General features: G+C 29.5%; 2 protein-coding genes across 2 annotated transcripts; both read right to left on the reverse strand.

The window, feature by feature from the left end:
- Positions 1-7,712: 7,712 nt before the first annotated feature.
- Positions 7,713-11,533, reverse strand: LOC106773085 (seed linoleate 9S-lipoxygenase-like). Its single transcript, XM_022785963.1, has 9 exons — positions 11,311-11,533; positions 10,773-11,074; positions 10,441-10,687; positions 10,029-10,307; positions 9,852-9,937; positions 9,630-9,740; positions 9,142-9,455; positions 8,770-9,033; positions 7,713-8,638 (listed from the first exon to the last, which is right to left on the reverse strand). Exons 1-9 carry the CDS (start codon positions 11,501-11,503, stop codon positions 7,873-7,875), a joined length of 2,562 nt encoding a protein of 853 aa, XP_022641684.1. The 5' UTR covers positions 11,504-11,533; the 3' UTR covers positions 7,713-7,872.
- A 6,045-nt stretch (positions 11,534-17,578) lies between these two features.
- Positions 17,579-21,303, reverse strand: LOC111242517 (seed linoleate 9S-lipoxygenase-like). The gene is made up of 9 exons (XM_022786086.1): positions 21,032-21,303; positions 20,514-20,815; positions 20,188-20,428; positions 19,818-20,063; positions 19,641-19,726; positions 19,456-19,548; positions 19,011-19,300; positions 18,641-18,904; positions 17,579-18,541 (listed from the first exon to the last, which is right to left on the reverse strand). The coding sequence occupies exons 1-9, from the start codon at positions 21,222-21,224 to the stop codon at positions 17,791-17,793; spliced, it is 2,466 nt and encodes an 821-aa protein (XP_022641807.1). The 5' UTR covers positions 21,225-21,303; the 3' UTR covers positions 17,579-17,790.
- Between the last annotated feature and the right edge of the window lie 493 nt (positions 21,304-21,796).

The following is a 21,796-nucleotide window of genomic DNA, read 5'->3' on the forward strand; positions in this document are numbered from 1 at the left end:
GAATTTTACTTTTTATTTTAAAGTTAAACTTTTATTCGAAATTAAAATTTGTCTCATAATTTTAACTCAGTTGTATTGTTTTTTTTTGCGAGACAAACACTTTCATGGTAATATTTAAATTTTTTATATTATTTGATATATTTTAGTTCGAATGTTAACATGAAAAACTACTTAATAAACTTAAAAAATTAACCTTATTACAAAAGTTAAATACTTTTTTAAAATTTTATAATTTTGTAATTTTATAATTTATAATTTTATAATTTATAATTTTATAACTTTATAAATTTATAACTTTAAAGTTTTATAATAATTTTATGATGTTATAATTTTTTAATTTTATAATATAATTTTATAATTTTATAATTTATAAAATTCTAAAATTATAAATTTATAAATTCATAAAGTTATAAAATTAATTTAAATGTATATGACAATCAAGCCTTTAAATAGTTAAACTTGTTTTAAATGTATATGATAAGTTTTATAAAAATAAAATTCATTCTTCTTTATTCATGAAATCTTCAATCTAAATACATATTATATAATTATGGTATTGAAATTAAGACAAAATTACATCCATTCAAAATGTCTATAAAATAATATCCACTAATTCATAAATATAACCATGATTATATTTATAAATAGATTAAAAATATATATCTTAATAATGAAGTAAAATAAATAATGATAATGATAAATGTTACTTTATGTTACAAATTTAACTCTAAATATCAAATTGTCTAACATAAACAATTATCAAATTTATTATAGTAAACAGTGTCGAAAAATATTTATTTTCGAAATTTATATTTGAAACGGGTTTACTAAGAGAAAACGTAAAAAATTGTGAAATACAGAAAAAATAATTATTATTAACTACAATAGTTTGCAATTTATTAGTTTCTACATAGATTTTATTATAAAATTTAATTGTTTTAAAACATATAATAAGTATAATAAAAAACAAAATTATTTTACTATATATTGGAAACACATTTGTCATTTTGTCTCAGTATTGACGTTTGTTTATTTTATTAAAATACTATTGGAAACATATTTAAGTACAATATTTTGTATATATATTTTTTATATTTAATGGGTGTAAATTTAATATATATATATATATATATATATGATTGATTAATGTGAAAGGAGTTCCTTTGTCATTATATGATGAAACTTCTCCGCAAAATTACAATATTACAATATTTAATTGTGTTACACGTGACCGACCGAGAGTGACAATATGGTCAGTGTCCTATTCTGAAAAGGAATATTTAACGGATTAGGCATTTAAAATAAATAATATTTGAGAAGTACTATAAATTAAAAAGTATTAATTATTGAAATGTATATAATTATTTTTTGATGAATGTATATTTATATTTATATATTTTCTTTTTAGTATTATTTTACTATAATACATTTATTTCATTTAAAATATTGTAATTTTAAATATAATAAAAAAATAAATATAAAATAAGTATATAAGATAAAGATATCTTTTATACATTATTGTGTATCATAATAAAATTTTAAAAGAAATAATAATATATTATCTTGTGTTGGAAATCCAAAGATAATTTTACCACTCATAAAGAGATAAAAAGAATTAAAAACTAAATCTCATATTTTAAAATTTTGAATAAGAAGAATTATAATCTTTTATATAAATTAAACTCATATATTAATCTTCTCTTTTTCCGTATTTTTTAAAATATTTATCATTGTTACATCTTTTATTCGATTAAATAGACATATTAAAGAATTTGGTTTAATAAGTTTTTTTAATAGAATAATATAAAGTTGTATATATCTAGGTTATATTTATACGTCATAATTAACTCTCAATAGTTTGTGTTATTCTTTCATTTAGTCATACAAATAATTTTTATTTTTAGTGACTTTTTTCACTTTTTTAAATTGGATTTTTACTTTTAAAAAATTAAAACAATTATGTCCTTGTAGTTAGATATGTATAGATGGTGTTAGTTCCAGTTTTTCTTTTTCAAATTTTAATATATTTTTAATTTTTTAAACTAACATTGTGACACGTGTCAAATTGATATGGTGTTATTGACAATGACATTTTAATCCAAATCGAACGGAATAGAGTCGAATCGAATTGTGTCAAACCAAACCGAAATGAGTCGAATTGAACCGAGCCGAGCCGAGCGAAACCGAACCAAATCGAATTGAATCGAGTGGAGCAGAGACAAACCGAACCAAATCGAACCGAATCGAACAGAACCTAACTGAACCAAACTGAACTGAACCAACCAAATCGAGCTGAATCAAACCCAATACAACCAAACCAAACCAAAACGAGTCGAGTCAAGTTGAATTGAACTGAATCAAGACGAGCCAAATCGAACCGAATCAAATCGAGTCCAACCATCGGAACTGAACCAGGCCCGACTGAGCTGAATTGAACCGAACCTAACAAAACCGAGCCGAATGAGCCAAACGATTCGAGCTTAGCTGAGCTAAACAAGCTTATTTAAGTGGAGTCATGCCGAACCAAATTGAACCAAACTGAATTGAACTTTGCCGAATCGAACTAAAATGGATGGACCGAGGTGAGCCGAACCGAGGCGAGCTGAACTGATTCGGACAAGCCGAGCCGAGTAGAACCAAACTAATCTGAAGTAAAATGAGGCAAGCTGATTCGAGCTGAACCGAACTAAACCAAACCAAATTGAGCCGAACCAAACGGAACTAAGTTGAACCTAAAGGAACGAGTCGAGCCAAGCTTAACGAGCCAAGCCGAGCGAAGATGAGTCGAATAGAACCGAACATAGCTGAGCCGAACAAAATTGAATCGATCGAATCAAATTGAGTCGAGCCGAACCGAACCGAGTCGACTTGAGCTGAACCATGCCAATCTGAATTGAACTAAACTGAATTGAACTGTATCGAACCAAACCGAACTGAACAGAGCCGAGCTTAGCCGAGTCGAGCCAAACGAGCCGAACGAGACAAGCTGAACGTGACGAGCCAAATCGATCCGAAGTGAACCAAAGCAAACTGAACCGAACCAATAGAACCAAATTGCACCGAACCGAGCCAAATCGAACTGATTTACTCGAAACTATATTAAGTGCACTAACTCATATTAAAAGGAAAAATAAAATTATTTGCTAGAACTTGTAAAACAAAAATTCTTAAAAGAACTATGGTAACTAAAACAATGATATTATAAACTAGACTATACTAGGATTAAGAGGGAAATAAGGATGAGCTGGGTATAATCTAACGTTTCATAAAGGCAGAGCTGAAAATGGTAATCTTAGTTTTAACATACTTCACATTTCATCAATCTGGTTTTTCTTTTTCTCACTAACTTAGTGTTGCAAGATGATTTTGGTGTTGGGACATTGATAAAAGATAAGATGCAAGAACTTGATGGCAGTCAGAACTCTAAAATCATGTTAAAATACTTTGCATAAGTTGAAAGAGATACAAGCTCAAGATCCCAAAGAAGCTAAAGAGAAGTATCAAAGGGTTAAGAAAGCCCATGAGATGTTTGAGACCTTAAGAGACCCATCATGTTCTGCCGCCAATACTGCTATCAAGCTCCAGTTGTGGGGAAATGTTTTTGCAGAAGAAAATATACATTTGGGGGATGATCCGGTCCTAGTGGAATTGAATTCACTCCACCAAGTCAGTAGCTCTTTGACTTTGACTTTGCTCGGTGAATATATGCTCGTCCAACAAGTTTCCATAATTTTGCAGAACAAAATTCTGCAGATTTATGTCATTTCAACCCTACAAAAGAGTCTAACACTAATTCTAGATGCCCAAAACAACCAACCATAAGATTAAACACGAATCAATGACGTAATTCACCTTAGGTGCAATGTCAATCACACAGTATACCAACATTTCAACATTCAATCACTAAAAGCTATCCCAAGCCCCTAACTCAACTCAACATTTCATATTTCATTAGCACAAATACCAATACCAGCACTTCAACCAATTTCAAGCAACTCAAACATGCAATTCAGATTCTCAACACATCATACACTTAAATTAGGGAAATTTAACTTTCCTTACTTGATAGATGACTAAACCGCTCTAGAAAATCTAAAATAGTTCCAAATGCACAAGAAGTTTTATCTGTTCCTACGAACCACAAAAATATGATTAAGGTACACAATTAGGAAAACTGATCAATAGATAGTCTTATAAAAGACTCAAACTTCAATGTAGAAAAAGGGGCTAGCATGCAAGGAAGAAGCCCAAAGAGAAGCAAAAAACCAACTTACTTTATTTAAGAAACTGATCGGTTAGACTTGAAGATCTCACGACAAGGATCACTCTGGCGGTATTTGATCTTCAAACACATGAACAGAGAGCGACAATTCTTAGAGCGGAGTTAGATAATTCTAGAAAAGTGGTTTTTTAGAGAGATGATATGTTTTAAAATAATGAAACTCGTTCATAACGAAACTATCTATATTAAAAAAAATTAATATTAAAAATAATTGAGTCTCACTATTTTTAAACCACTGCCACCTCTAAAATTTTGTTCGAAAAAACTCACTCATCAAGTAGAAAGAAAAATATGCTCTTTTCATTCTTTCTTATCACAAACGACCAACTTGATCGAGATATTATCCCCAACACTCAACTGATTGAAAAACATTGCTTTTGCATTAAATTCTCTAGTATTCAATAGTATAGATTAGTCTAGCCACTACTCTTAAAACAAGCTCCAAACCTAATCTTTTAAGGATCCTTTTTGCGCCTGATCAAAGAATTTGTATCGGCCAAACTAAACTCACCTCCCAATTAATGTCTTCCACTAACTCTTATTATTTTCAAAACTTTAGCTAGTCTTGACTTCAAACTAAAGCCTTCCCGATATCGTTTCACATAATCTTATATCCTCTCTAAAGTACTATACAACTAACTTGATCACACACAACTCTGATCTATCGTCAAACGCTGACACTCTTAATTCACCCTTATTCACAATTACTCTGATAACATAATTAACATTTATATAATTAACTAAATATAAATATAAATAAACTTAATCTTATTATAAATATTTAATAAAATATCAATTGTAATAAAAATATTTATAAAGATTTATATAAAAATTAAATTTTGTTTGAATTTGGAGAGGGACAAAATTGTTTAATTTTTAAAAAAATTAGGATTAAATTGAGACCATAAAAATACGGGACTAAATTGAAATTAATTCAATGACACGTGGCCTGACAATGACATATGACACTATCGTTGCCATGTCACATTGTCATCGTCATGTGACATAATGTCAGTTTGACACGTGGTAATTTTTTTTCTAAAAAAAAAAGTAAAAAAATAAAAATAAAAGTATTTAAAAAAATATTTCGAAATTCAAAAAAAATAACGAACTGACATGTGACACGTTCTTTAAGTTTGTTAATACAAAATTAAAGGCAACACCTAATTGCTTCAAATTTTCAAAAATATGAACCCATTTGAGATAAAAAAAAAAGTGAGAGACTTATTTAAGAAAAGTCACCAAAAATAGGGACCATACGTATGATTAAACCTTATTATTTATCATTTTGTTATTATTTATTATATTGTTATTATGCTCTTAGGTAAAAATTATTTCAATAGGAATATAGGTCTAGGGTCCACATTGATCCTATACATATAATTAATATGTTCTAAGAAAGACTCACTTTCACACTATTATACAAAGAATTTAACTATTTTATTAACTTGAACTTAAGAGAGTATTTTATAGGTAGATTTTCCCTCTCAACAACAAAGATCCTTTTCAGACAAAAGGAACAAGCAAACCACCATTAGGATATTGTCTTTCAGTTATTGGAGCCTATAATAGAACATTTTGTCCCTTAAGCCCTCCATTGGAGACATTTAGTCATTCTCCTTAGACCTTAATTAGGGAGCTTATGTTCTTACCACACTCAATAGTCTCATATCGTTTAAGAGTCGAGATTAACTGTAGTTAAAATCACTATAAGAAAAATTGCTATTTCTGACAATCAAAATTCGTCGATAATGCATAAAATTTGACAATAAATTAAAGTTATCGTTGATAAAAAATTCATTAATAAAAGTGTTGTCGAAAAATATTACTGAAGAACTTTTGTTTCGTCGATAATTATTGTTGAAAATATCCATCGGTAATTACTGAAAGATTTTTCTGTCGATAATTATCGACAAATTTTTCCTTCGGTAACGTCCATCAATATTTATCGACGAAATAATTTGTTGGTAAATATTATGATGTGGTTCATTTTTTTTCCTACTTTCCTTCTTTTTCTTTCTTTTATTTTTACCAAATCAGAATAAAAGTGGAGCTTGCATTGAATATGGAGAGTTTGGATTGGAAGGTGAGATGGAGAGGTTGAGGAGAGACATGAGATTTTGTATGGATGAAATTGAGGTTGAGGAACCGGCAACACAATTCAAGGGAGCAATTGTTGTCTATGGAGAACATATTGCAAGTCAGAGAGAAGAAATATCAGCACATGATGTCTTTTCTTTCTAAGGCACTCAACAATCAAACTTTTATTCAGCAATACCTTTACAGAAACACTCAACAGATAGAGTTGCAAGGTGCTAGAAGAAAGAGAAGACTAACTACTTTTCCAAACGTAGAGAATTTGCAACAAAATCCTGTGATTAGTTGATGCGGCTTTGCCAACAGAAGAGGAATCCATTAATATTGAGTGGCTGGTGGAGTCTCTTTTTTCGCGCAAAGAAAATGGAGACTTGAGAAAGAAAGAAAAATAAATAATATATCTCAAAGACTGAGAGAAAAAATGAGCTGAAAAATTCTCGCTTTTATAGCTCTCTTTTATTCCATATTTCAAGTTTTAACTTAATTATCTCTTTTATATAATAGTTAAATTAAAAATGAGTTCATTTTACATTTGTGAAGGGATGTCACAAAAACCAACAAGGTGATGGTATACCAGGCTCTAAAGACTTGTTTTAAGACATATATATGGGCCTAGGGAGTTTCCAAACAAGAGTTGAATGTGTAGACTCAAAATCAAATGGTTGAGTGATGTAAACGTCTTCTAGAATGCCATTTATGAAAGAATTATTGTTTGTAAAAGCTAAAGTGAGAATAAGTCTAATAGTAAGAACCTTCACAGCTGGATAAGTCCCATCCAAATTTACAACATGCTTTCGTAGGATGAGTGTGTCTATAATATAACGAAACAACAAGGTCAATAGGATTAGCTTCTATATAAGAATTTAGACGCAATGTAAATAAAAGACAAACAACAATAAGTGATTCATGGGTAGCATGTCGAATTCAGAGTCAACAATAGATGAAATGATACCATGAAGAAATAATAAAACAAGACATCGATCGAAATATATTGTGTTTGAGTAACAAAAAGGAAACTATTCTGGGAAATAAAAATATTGCCATTTGAATCAAGACACTAACAACTTTTGTGATATGTGAAATAACTTAAGATTGTACAAGCAGGAAAACAATGTCGTAAATATTAGTATTATAGATACTCAATTATCACTACTACAAGAAAATATTCAGTTATCTTCGAAATTCAATTACTAAATCACATGGTTTTTTTTTTTTTTAATAAAATAATTAAACAGAAAGAAGAAAGGAATAAAAATGTAAAACCATAATATTGATGATAATAATTCTTGAATAATACAACTCAAAGCCCAAATAACAAAGGTTTACAGTGATAAAAGGAAATAAATATGCTATAATGAGCTTATTTATCAGAGTACAAAAGCAGCATCAAAGACAATGTGACCTAAACAACAACACACACAATGAGGCATGCACGTAACATGCAACTGTTATTGAAAGGTAAAAGCACAACACAGAAGGAAGCCAACAAGCTTTTAGATAGAGATACTGTTAGGGATTCCTCTAAAAGTCATCCCTGGTTTACTGGTGGGAAGAAGCAGAGTGTAGGGCAATTTGACTGGTCCAGTACGATTTTTAAGTCCTTCAGTGTTGTTCCTGTCTGAGATTTTTTTCTCAATTTTTTCCAAGTCATCTGTAAATCTTTTAAACAAAACTTTTGCTTCTTGATGAGCAGTCCAATCTAGACTGTTCCTTTGTCCAAGATACACCTCGTCTGAAGCATGGGTTGATAGTAGCTCCATTACTGAAAGATCAACAACGGTCTGGTACTTTGGAGTAATTGTTTTCAGAAAAGCTTCTTGAGGATTCTTGGTCATCTCATCATACTCTTCAGTTCCTGGTTTTGGGATCCATTTTCGGCTTTGTGTAGGACGGTTCATTATATAACCATAAGGATACTGTCCAAAATTAACAGCGGCGTGAAGAGCTGAAGCAATCCATATAATGGTAGTGCAAGTCTCAACCAGATCTTGAGAAGTAAGCATTTCACACCATTGTGCTTTTAAGTCACCATGACCCTTTTGTGCTTTTAAGTCACCATGACCCTTCTCCACAACTTCCTTCCACCATTCTTGCAATTCAGTATCTCCTTTAATTGCCTGATCGTCCGAATAATACAGAGCGACATAGTCTTGTACCCAGAGCTTAGTAGCATTCCATATTTCTAGTCCATCAACAGCGTAAGGATAGTCCTCTATCACTAGCTTAAGGTCGTTAGCGTCATCCTCAAACGCCAAACCTCTAAATCAATCATAAGAAGAAGAAGAAAAAAGTTACTTTGATAACAAGGCTATCTCAATTTTCACCATCGACATGATATTTTCCCATAATTGGACACATTGTTTTTTTCTAATTTAATACGGTTAAATTACCTATTGATGAGATCCTTTGGTAATGCTTGGTCAGCGAAAACCCATTTCTCGTATATAGCAGAAGACATCTCCATAGAATATGGTCCAGGCAAAAAAGTTTGCTCTATAACGCTACCTGCACTAATTAGGGACTTCCTGGCAAGTGAGTTTATATTTATGGTGTCACGGAAGTGAGGATGAAGGAGTTTGTAAATGGGGTGAAGTACACTGAGATTCCTGTTTGTTGATATGGCAAATGGCTCAATCACTGCGTGAGTATGTAACCTGTGACATTTGACAGACACCAAGAAAGTTAAAAGATTAAATTTAGTATTACATTAACATGTTTGCATATGTAGGCTTTTAGCAGATTGAGTTCTTGTATAAATATACCAGTGGCTTATGAGCTGATGATAGTTGGTGTCATTTACAACAACATGAGCTTTGGCCAATAACCAAATTATACCGTCGACACCTTTGTCTGCAGGCAGCTCCAATCTGGTCTCGACATTCCATTGACCACAACATGGACATTGATGTGGCTTGCTTAATTCAATAACAAGTGGTTTCAATGTGCCGTCATCTTGTAAGAACAAGAATGTCCTGGTGGCATAAGCCTTTGCAGAAGGAAGTTCATTTATCTTCGTCAAATACGCCATGAATGCGTCATAGTAATCCAATATGAACAATCTCTTCTTATCAAATGCCTGTTCCAAAAAATTTAAGTTCAGTGATAACTTTGTTAATTCATATACCTTTCAATCACAAACAATATCACTTTAGGTGCCTCCATACCCCAAAGAATAATTTAAAGAATATTGAACTACTTTGTATTTCTATGATATCATATTGTTTTCTATTTACTTCCTGTATATTATCACCTCATCTAGTGTCATCTCGTTCATGTTTTTCTCCAATATTTCTTTTGTTTCTACTGTACTGTGTTGAATACAGTTGCAAAGTTGTTGCTCCAATGATATAAGGTCATCATTCTGCCATTCATAAAGATGTCCAATAATCAGAAAGAAAGGCCATGAAAATAGAATAATTTAGCATATAAAAGATCTCTGTATATTAAAAATAAATTTAATATTTGCACTCACTCTAAGAAGCCGAATTACAAGAGGGTTTACACCGGCAATCATCTCTCTTGCAAATTCTTCATCAGTCATCCATGCAAACTTGCTCTCTATACAAAACCATAACAAAGAAAATAAAATTGGCAAAGAGTGTAGTGTTTAGAAGTAGTTATACCGGAGTTCCAAGTAAGCAATAGTTACCTTTGATTACATCAGGAGTTGGGAAGTCAAGGACACTTGGATTACCGTTTCCAGTGATAGATAGAGGCAGATTAACTCCACCTTCATACATTTTCAGCACTTCTTCGAAGCCATTAAATTCATTTGAGGTGGTCTTTAAATACAAAGATAGGAGCAAAGGTTCGACGCTTCCACCTAAAGCTTTCTTTGATAATTGAAAGAATTCTGCAGTCTTCTCGTCACTGAAATTTTCATCTCTTGGCACATAATAAACCTCAGCTTGCTCCTCGTAGTTACCACCTAGTCAAGACATAAATTAAGCATAGAGACATTTTTGTCATCAAAGAATTCAAATTTTTATTTGTCACATGTTTAGTCTAGGCTGGACCTTTCTTTAGAACATGTAATTAAAGCATGATAAAATGCAACTCACCATTTTTGTTGTTGTGGATAACGTTTCTCCCAGTCCTAACCCTACGAGGGTAGGGATATTTGAGGCCTCCAAGAACTGGGTGATCTTGTTGTCCATCGCTGTCAAGAAATCCCAGATCATTATATACATCATAATCATAAATCCTATCCCATTTCTCACGCTTTCCAGTTCCATCCCCCCTTAAATTCTTCAACTCTTCTTCTCTGTACGCTTGTAATTGCACCGGTGTCTTATCAGGAAGATATGGCTGCAATGCATATTTTTTCATAAATATATAGTTTTCTCATTTAAATTTTAAGAATGGAAATAACAAAGATCGTCATTTGACTTACAATGTTGGCGAAGAATATGCGACCTNTTTCGCTACGCTTATCGTTGTGAACCCAGGAATTACAGTCNAAGTGAATAATATTGTTCTTGTCGTGTTCACTTGGATATTCAATAGTGACACTAACTAGGAAGAACTCTTCATTCATTTTGTTTGTTACATAAAATGCACCTGGAGTTCCCATATCTTNATCATCCCATTCAAAATAAATATCAAATTCTTCCCGCGTCTCTTTCAAAGTTCGTAACACAGAAACATTATTCTCCAAATAGGCAACCTTTCCAACTTTCCCAGCCAAACTACAAGCTGCAAAATGCAAACAAATCAAAATCTAAAAATAACAAGATAGTAGTACATGTTTATAGAATGCAGAAAGACTTTTTTACAGTATAATCTGATTTCAAATCATGATACATGATATAAACTATTGGTTTTGATAATAAAGGTAACTATTTTTGAAAGATTGATAATAGAAAAACTTGTATACTGATAATGCATAGTGTACACTGAAAAGAAAAACATGAGAAAGAGAGAAGACTAACCATTCTCTGACTTGGTACGACTAATCAATTTGAAAGACACAGACTTAGTGATATCAAGTTCGGGTGAGTCGTTAATTATCTTGACGCCAGTGGCAACAAGACCCTGAACACTGCTTATGGTTTGAACCACACTCTTCCGTATCAACACCACTCTCCCCTTCACCAACTCTTTCTTTTCCACTATTGAACTCATTGTTGTAGCAAGGACAATTTCTTATGAATCTAATTATGCTGTGAGTTGTGAGGAATTCAAGTTCTATTCTCAGCTATTTATACACAAAAGTATGTATATGATGATAAATCTCTTTGTATTGATACATGTGTGTGAACACAGCCTTTTACTAAATTGAGGATTATTTTTTATAAGAAAAATAATATTTTAACACTATTTTTTGACATCATTTTGACACTGCACACATGTTAAAATGTGATTAGACGATTTCAAATTAAAAAAGTTGAGGCAGAGGTATATTTGGAAGAAAAAAACCAAAGTTTATTTTTTTAATTTGAAATCGTCCAACCACATTTTGACACGTGTGCAGTGTCAAAATGATGTAAAAAAAATGTGTTAAAATATCATTTCCCTTTTTATAACAAGTTGCTTCTATATATAGTTATTCATTTATTTCATCATTATTCAAAATAAAAAAATCATAATTAATATTTAATGCTATGTCTAAGTAATAAAAAATATAATTTGACACATATAAAATTTTTTACATTTTTATTTTATATTATTCTTTTTTATTTTTTACTTTCTTAAAAAAAATACAAAATTTATTTTTTTATTACCATTTTACCATTATATTATATATCAAATAAATATAAAATTACGTTACCGAATCATTACTCGTTGTTAATAATATATAGAGATGAGAACTACTATCAAGCATGTAAAGTTTAATTATACTTTTTTCCTTATTTCTTTAAGGTTTTATACCTTTATCTTATTATTAGGTCACGGTTGTACCATCCTCGTCTAAATATCTTTTCTTAAAAAAATTAAGAGTTAAGACAAAAATTATTATCATTGTTTTAATGTTAAAATGATATATTATATACCTTCTTTTATATGTTAAGATAGCACGTCTAATAACTATATCATTGAAAATAGTTATATTTTCATAAATTTTCAAGCCTTATTAGGTTAGATGTAGGAGGAGAAAGAAAAATTTGTAATTTTTTATTCAGTTGTTTGTGTCTATTATTAGGACATATTTAACCAAATACTTATTTATAATAAGCTTAAATGATGAATTTGTGGTAAGAGTGAGATGTTTTGCTATTAAGATAAGAAAGTTCTATTAGATGAGTTCTGGATGTTGTTATTGGGATAGTTTTGGATAGAAAAATAGAAAAAATGAATATACTTATTAACTTTTTTTTCTTCTTTTTTTCTTTGTGCATAAATTTTATTTTATAAGTGAATTTCAATACTTCAAATACACTAAGAAAATTCCAGTAAATTTAAAATGGAAAAGAAAGCGATTGCAGAAATATCTATAAACTCATTTATGCTTAAAACGTCAGATATTACCTATGTGATTAATTCAAATATTCTTTATTCATATCAAAATAAATTCAAACAATACTGATTGAATTTTTTTCATTTGTCATCTAGAGTAACCAATTGTATAATGTAATAAATTAAATTAATTAAGGGTGGTTACACCTAATTTCAATAAATATATAAAAAAAGTTAATTTATCTCTTATGATAAAATATTTAGACGATATAAACCTTCCACGATCTATAATATTTTTTTCCTTAAGTTGAATTCTTCACATTCTAAAAAATATTCTTATCTTTAACTTACTTTTATAATATATGTTCTATCATTTAATTTTCTCCATTATGTTTTAGACATTACAATATTTCCAATTTGCTTATTTTATTTTATAGTCGACAGGAAATCAATAATATTATCACATTCCTTTAGCACATGATTCTTAGAAGGTACTGGTTTGACATTTGAAGAACAATATAAAAGAAAAATTATCGAAAAAGAATCATAGACAACCGCGATCTGAGATGGAGGGAAGAGAACAGGTCGAAACATGTTTTCTTAAACATAAAGAGTTTCTAGTGGAAACATAAATACTATTTTTTTCAATATAGATATACTAAAAAATATTATATAACCTAAGACTTTATTCATGTACAAAAGTCAAGTCATATTAAAAAACGTAACAAACTAAGGTTTTAATATAATAGATAGAGTTGTAAAAATAAGTTATAACCCGCAAGTCAATTTGATCTACCACAAATTTGAGTCGAGTTAGATTTGAAAAAAATATATTTTTTTATGCAGATCAATTTTCAATCCAACTCATTTAATCTTAACTCATCTAGATTAAATTCGTGGTGAGCCGGGTTAGCTCACCAACATACCTAATTTACCTTAAAAAAATACTCTCTTCACTCATCATGATTGTATACTAAAAAATATTATTTTGTACTTTTTTTTATTATTTTGAATTGTCTTGAGTTTAACACTTTGATAGTGAAATTTATTTAAATTTGAAATACAATTTTTTTTTTTAATCCATAAATTGATTCACTAAATGACTAACTCGTAGTAGGTCGAACCAGGTTCAGGTTGGGTTGAATGACCCGTTTTGAGAATATGATAGAATTTCAAATCTTAAACCACCATATTTAGATAGTTTACTCTGTCGTTAGAAACACTGTAACTTTATATGGCTTTTTTTTTTTTTTTGTAATAATAGAAAAAAAAAATATCTTATCACAATAATAAATATAGTGTTAATAATAAAATTATAAAAAAGATATGTAAAAAATATAATTATCGTGATATAATATGAATAGATTGTTGCAGGAAATCTGCAACTTGTCACAAATATGAACTAGTTTTTCATCAGTTTCGTTGATTTTTTATATATTTCTCATGAAGCAGCATGTAAGTTTTGAAAACTCTGTATTCAATTTTGGCATGCATCAAAACAAAATATTCTATTTGGGCATGTAATAAAAACACACACACACATATATATATATATATATATATATATATATATATATATATATATATATATTATTACCACTTGGCATAGGAGCTTCATCACGCACGGGTTCTTTTAGATATGTTTATTAGGATGAGAAAAAAATTAAGTCATTTTTAAATTAATAAATTAATTAAAATTAAGGAACTGTTTCAATAAAATGTAACTCATACATTTATTATTTTGAAAAGAAGAGAGTAATTTTGGAAAATGAGATTTTTTTTTATAGTTTTGACTCTCTTTTTTTTTTTTTTTCTTCATATTTCAGTATATTTCTTTTTACTTTCCTTACTACCAAGGAGGGATGCACACTTCCATTTTACTTGCATTAATAATTTTTCACTTTACAAATAATATTGTCATTATTTCTTATTCTATATTGAGAACTTATATATATGTCTGATAATGATTCGAAACATCAGTACTAAAATAATGAATCTTAACTTTGTATTAAAAAAATATACAGACACATATTCTATTCATATATATGCACTAAGATTCGTCCTAAAATAACATATTGCCTTAACAACCCTAAAACATTATTATTATTATTATTATTATTATTATTATTATTATTATTATTATTATTATTATTATTATTATTATAATAAAAGTATGACTTATGAGTAATTTAATTACGTGTAGTGGTATATTTAAAGAAAATAGAAACAAATATATAAATATTTCAGCGTTTTTTTAAAGATATAAGATATTTATTTATACAAGTCTATGAAATCCTTTATATTTTGAAGTTTGTATTGAAAGATGATTTGTAGGAAGTTTGATTAAAGAATAATTTTATTTTAATTTGTTATGATTTTTTATATAAACGAATTAAAGTTAAAGTAATGTTTACATTTTTGTCAAAAATTAATGTTTACATTTTTTATATAATTTGTTCAGTATTATCATTGATTTATCATTGCTTATATATCTTTTTAGCTAGGATGAATCTTTGTGCTGGAAGGAGATAAAGGTAATAGCGGAATATGACAAAATAGCTGAGTAATACATTTATGGGAAAGAAAGTATTGCTAGAAGCTGAAATTGCCTATAGTGTGAGAAGAAAAAGTAATGGTAGGTTACTGGGTAGTGTTGTTGATGAAAAAGAGATAATATAATTTTTTTCTAACATTTTTTATTATTTTTTAAACAACTTCTCTTCATTTTTTTCACAGTTATATATATTAGTTTAAAATTTAAATTTTAAGAAATCATTAAAATCTTATTTTTGATAAATTTTGATATATCATATATTAAATTAAATAATTATTAAAGAAAATTAATCAAAACAAATCATTTAATGTATAATAGGTTATTTTATTAATTTAATGACATTATATTAATAAAAATTATTATTTTTTATTTTCTTTAAAAAATACGGATGAATAGTAACAAAAATAATTAAAAAATAAAATAAATATTTTATCTCCAAGTTATTATTTATCTTTATAGACTATTAAAATAGATTTCTACAACATATTTATTTATTTTTAATAAAAATTATTAAAATTATTTTCAATAAAATATAATTTTTTAATATATAAGTATGAATAGATGATTTTACCCATAGAATTTAAATATACAATATAAAAATTTGGTTAATACATCCTATGATGTTTTATATGTTATTTCAAATTTCTAACTCAACTTTTATAGACTTCATTCATGTATATCACACTATATTGATCATGCAATTTTATTTATATACATTCATGTTTATCATCTTCCTTTTCATCATGTAAAGTTTACATAATGCATAAATTACTAATTTATTTTCATTTGATTTTAATTTCTTTGATAAAATACTAATGAATAATAAATTATATGTAGCAAACATAACAGAAATAATACAAAAGACCAAATATATATATATATATATATATATATATATATATATATATATATATATATTAAAAGTTATTCTTTAATATTAATATTATTATGTATCTTTAAATATAGGCTATTGAAATAAATTCGTACTGTATATGTATTTTTTTAATAAAATAATTACTAAAATTATTTTCAATCAGAAATAATTCTTTAAATAAGAATCTACATATAAAATTTTGAATTTGATTGGTTTTTAAAATCCAATATAAAATTCAATCCAATCTAGTAAAATATTTTGATTTTGAATTGAATTATAACAATTTACCTTTTCCACTATACGTATTTTAATTTTTATTTTTAGTTTCACTCTCATATTATTTTGAATTGGTTTAATGCATAAAAATGTCTTCAAATAAAACTTCTTATTACTTTTTCTTTTTCAGAAAAAACATGTTATTACGTGAAATTAAGATGTTTCCATACGAATTTTTTTTCAAAATTTTATATAGTCCGAAATGTTTTTTTTTTTTTTTTATGAATTGAGATTAGAGTGTTGGTAAATATTCTGATCAAGTCAATAAATAATATGATATGTTATGTTTATATTATCAAATAAATCTTATCTTAATAAATAACATTTCTTATATATCTATTTTTTTTTCATGGGTTTTACTTAAATGAACTTGACTCAGATATACTAATTCTATTTTAGGAATTTTTAGGACATGGACATTGATTAACAACATAGAGTTACTTTTCTTTAGGTTGAAGGATAAATAAACATCATGTTCTTCTAGGGATAAAATCACAATTATACTCGAACTCTTCTTCCTATTTTGAATCAATCACATTTATAATATGAAATGCCACGATGGATTATGGATGTATTTGTTTTTATAATTTAATTATGTCAGTGTAAACCATTTTACAGTATTATTTAACTACGAATTGTTATAGAGAGACAAATATTAATTTTTAATTATTTTACTTTATAAATTAGTTGAGCACGTGTGTCAAAATAGAACTATTATTTAGGGAAAATGATATTTTAACACCAATTTTTTACACTTTTGACATTGCACATGTGTCAAAATGTGATTGGACGATTTTAAATTAAAAAAAAGCTGAGACAAGGACATATTTGGAAGAGAAAAACTAAAGTTCTTTTTTAATTTGAAATCGTCCAACTACATTTTGACATGTGTGTAATGTCAAAATAGTATCAAAAAATTAGTGTTAAAATATCATTTTTCTTATATATAACGATTTCTTTTAAGAGAATGGGACCTTCCTTAAAACTTCATGATTTAGAGATAAAGAACAATAATAATTTTTAAACAATCTTCAAAACTAAATTACTAAATCACATGGCTTTGTTTGAATAAAATAATTGAAGAGAAAGAAGAAAGAAATAAAAATGTAAAACCATAACATTCATGATAATAACTCTTGAATAATACAACTCAAAGCTCAAATAACAAAGGTTTACAGTGATAAAAGGAAATATGCTAATGGGTACAAAAGCAGCGTCAAAGACAATGTGACATAAACAACAACATACAAAATGAGACATATGCACGTAACATGGAACTGTTATTGAAAGGAAAATGAAGCCACCAAGCCCTTAGATAGAGACACTGTTAGGGATTCCTCTAAAAGTCATCCCTGGTTTACTGGTAGGAAGAAGCAGAGTGTAGGGCATTTTGACTGGTCCAGTACGATTTTTAAGTCCTTCAGTCTTGTTCCTTTCTGAGATTTTTTTCTCAATTTTTTCTAAGTCATCTGCAAATCTTTTAAACAAATCTTTTGCTTTTTCATTAGAAGTCCAATTCAGACTGTTCCTTTGTCCAAGATACACCTCGTCTGAAGCATGGGTTGATAGTAGCTCCAATATTGAAAGATCAACAACGGCCTGGTACTTTGGAGTAATTGTTTTCAAATAAGCTTCTTGAGGATTCTTGCTCATCTCATCATATTCTGGAGTTTTTTCTTCTGGGATCCATCTTCGGCTTTGTGTAGGACGGTTCACGATATAACCTCCATAAGGATACTGTCCAAAATTAACAGCGGCATGAAGAGCTGAAGCAATCCATATAATGGTAGTGCAAATCTCCACCAGATCATTAGAAGTATGCATTTTTGGCCATAGATCTGCTTTTAAGTCACCATGACCCTTCTCCACAGCTTCCTTCCACCATGCTTGCAATTCAGTATCTCTTTGAACTGCTCCCTCCTCTGAATAGTACAGAGACACATACTCTTGTACCCACTTCTCAGTAGCATTCCATATTTCTAGTCCATCAACAGCATAAGGATAGTCCTCTATCGCAAGTTTAAGGCCATGAGGGGCAGTTGTATCCTCAACCGCCAATCCTCTAAATCGTTCAAAAGAAAAACAAAAAAAAAAAGAGTTATTTTGATATTTTCCCATAATTTAACACATTGTTTTATCTACTTTAATACGGTTAATTTACCTTTTGATGAGATCCTTTGGTAATGCTTGGTCAGCGAAAACCCAATTCTTGTATATAGCAGAAGACATCACCATAGAATATGGTCCAGGCAAAAAAGTTTGCTCTATGATGCTACCTGCACTAATTAGGGTCTTCCTGGCAAGTGAATTTATATTTAAGGTGTCACGGAAGTGAGGATGAAGGAGTTTGTAAATGGGGTGAAGTACACTGAGATTCCTGTGTGTTGATATGACAAATGGCTCAATCACTGCGTGAGTATGTAACCTGTGACATTTAACAGACACCAAGAAAGTTAAAAGACTAAATTTCGTATTACATTATAAAGTTTGCATATGTATGCTTCTAGCAGATAGAGTTGTTATAAATATACCAGTGGCTTATGAGCTGATGATAGTTGGTGTCATTTACAACAACATGAGCTTTGGCCAATAACCAAATTATACCGTCCACACCATTGTCTGCAGGCAGCACCACTTTGGTCTCGTCATTCGGATGTGGCTTGCTTAATTCAATAGCAAGTGGTTTCAATGTATCATCTTTTAAGAACAAGAATGTCCTGGTGGCATAAGCCTTTGCAGAAGGAAGTTCATTTATCTTCTCCAAATACGGCATGAATGCGTCATAGTAATCCAATATGAACAATTTATTATTAGCAAATGCCTGTTCCACAAATTTAAGTTCAGTGATCATTTTGTTAATATCATATATACCTTTGAATCACAATAGGAAAGAATAATTCCAAAATCCAAGTATTTAGAGGAAGTGTTGAACTTTGTATTTCTATCATATTAAATCGTTTCTCTTTAGTTCATTACCTCATCTACTTTGACTCCATTCATGTTAATCTCCAAAGTTTCTTTTGTTACTGTACTTCGTGATGTGTTCCCTGGAAATGCGAGGTCCTCCTTCTGCCATTAATAAAGATGTCCAATAATCAGAAAGAAAGGCCATATAAAAGATCTCTGTATATTAAAAGTAAATTTAATATATTTGCACTCACTTTAAGAAGCCGAATTACATGAGGGTTTACACCAGCAATCATCTCTCTTGCAAATTCTTCATCAGTCATCCATGCAGACTTGCTCTCTATACAAAATGATAACAAAGAAAATAAGATTGGCAAAGAGTGTAATGTTTGGAAGTGGTTATGCCGGAGTTATAAGTAAGCAATAGTTACCTTTGATTACATCAGGAGTTGGGAAGTCAATGACACTTGGATTTCCACCTTCATACATTTTCAGCATTTCTTCGAAGCTGTTAAATTCATTTGATGTTGTCTTTAAATACAAAGATAGGAGCAAAGGTTTCACTTTTCCACCTAAAGCTTTCCTTGATAATTCAAGGAATTCTAAAGTCTTCTGCTGACTGAAATCTTCATCTCTTGGCACATAATAAACCTCGTCTGGTACCTCGTATTTTTCACCTGTCAAGACATACATAGAGACTCATTTATCATCCACAATTCAAACTTTTATTTGTCACATGTTTCGTTTACTGGGCCTTTCATATTAGACCATGTGATTAAAACATGATAAAATGTAACTCACCATTTCTTTCGATGAGGGGTCTCCCCGTCCTAACCCTACGAGGGTAGGGATATTTGAGACCTCCAAGAACTGGGTGATGTTCTTGTCTATCGCTTTCAAGAAAGCCCAGATCATTATAGACATCATAATCATAAATCCTATCCCCTTTCTCACGCTTTCCAGTTCCATTTCCCCTTAAATTCTCCAACTCCTTTTGTCTGTACGCTTGTAATTGCACCGGTGTCTCACCAGGAAGATATGACTGCAATGCATATTTTTTCATAAATATATAGTTTTCTCATTTAAATTTTAAGAATGGAAATAACAAAGATCGTTATTTGACTTACAATGTTGGCGAAGAATATGCGACCTGTTTCGCTACGCTTATCGTTGTGAACCCAGGAATTACAGTCNAAGTGAATAATATTGTTCTTGTCGTGTTCACTTGGATATTCAATAGTGACACTAACTAGGAAGAACTCTTCATTCATTTTGTTTGTTACATAAAATGCACCTGGAGTTCCCATATCTTCATCATCCCATTCAAAATAAATATCGTATTCCTCCCGTGTCTCTTTCAAAGTTCGTAACACAGAAACATTATTCTCCAAATAGGCATCCTTTCCAACTTTCCCAGCTGAATTACTTTCTGCAAGATGCAAACAAATCAAAACCTACATGTTTATGGAATGCAGAAAGACTTTTTTACAGTATCATCTGATTTCAAATCATCATACATGATATAAACTATTGGTTTTGGTAAGAAACGTAACTATATTTGAAAGATTGATGATAGAAAAACTTGTATACTGATAATGCACAGTGTGAACTGAAAAGAAAAACATGAGAAAGAGAGAAGACTAACCATTCTCTGACTTGGAACTACTAATCAACTTGAAAGACACAGACTTAGTGATATCAAGTTGGGGTGAGTCGTTAATTATCTTGATGCCAGTGGCAAGAATACCCTTAGGAGTGCTTAGGGTTTGAACCACACTCTTCCTTATCAACACCACTCTCCCCTTCACCAACTTTTTCTTTTCCACTATTGAACTCATTGCTATAGCAAGAACAATTTCTTATGAATCTAATTATGCTGTGAGTTGTGAGGAATTCATGCTCTAATCTCAGCTATTTATACACAAAAGTATGTGATACTGATCGTATTTGTATACTCGTAAAGAAAGGAACATAAACAAAAGAGGATAGATCAGATAAGATGATAAATCTCTTTATATAATATATGCCAGTGGTGTGAACACTGCGTGAGCATTATTTTTTATAACATGTTGCTTCTATTATAGTTATTAATTTATTTTATAATATATGTCCCATATTTATTTTTCTACATTATGTTTTAGATATTACAACATTTCCAATTTACTTATTTTATTTTATCTTCGACAGGAAATTAATAGCAATATTTCACATTCTTTAGCACATGATTCTTAGATTCCCCTCAAAAAAAAAATCACTGGTTTGACATTTGAAAAACAATTTAAAAGGAAAATTATCACCGCGATCTGAGATCGAGGGAAGAGGACAGATCGAAACATGTTTCTTAAACATAAAGTGTTTCATGTGGAAACATAAATACTATTATTTTTCAATATAGATTATAAAAAAGAGG

The sequence above is a fragment of the Vigna radiata genome, chromosome 9 (genome assembly GCF_000741045.1).
Source record: "Vigna radiata var. radiata cultivar VC1973A chromosome 9, Vradiata_ver6, whole genome shotgun sequence".
Lineage (NCBI taxonomy): Eukaryota > Viridiplantae > Streptophyta > Magnoliopsida > Fabales > Fabaceae > Vigna > Vigna radiata.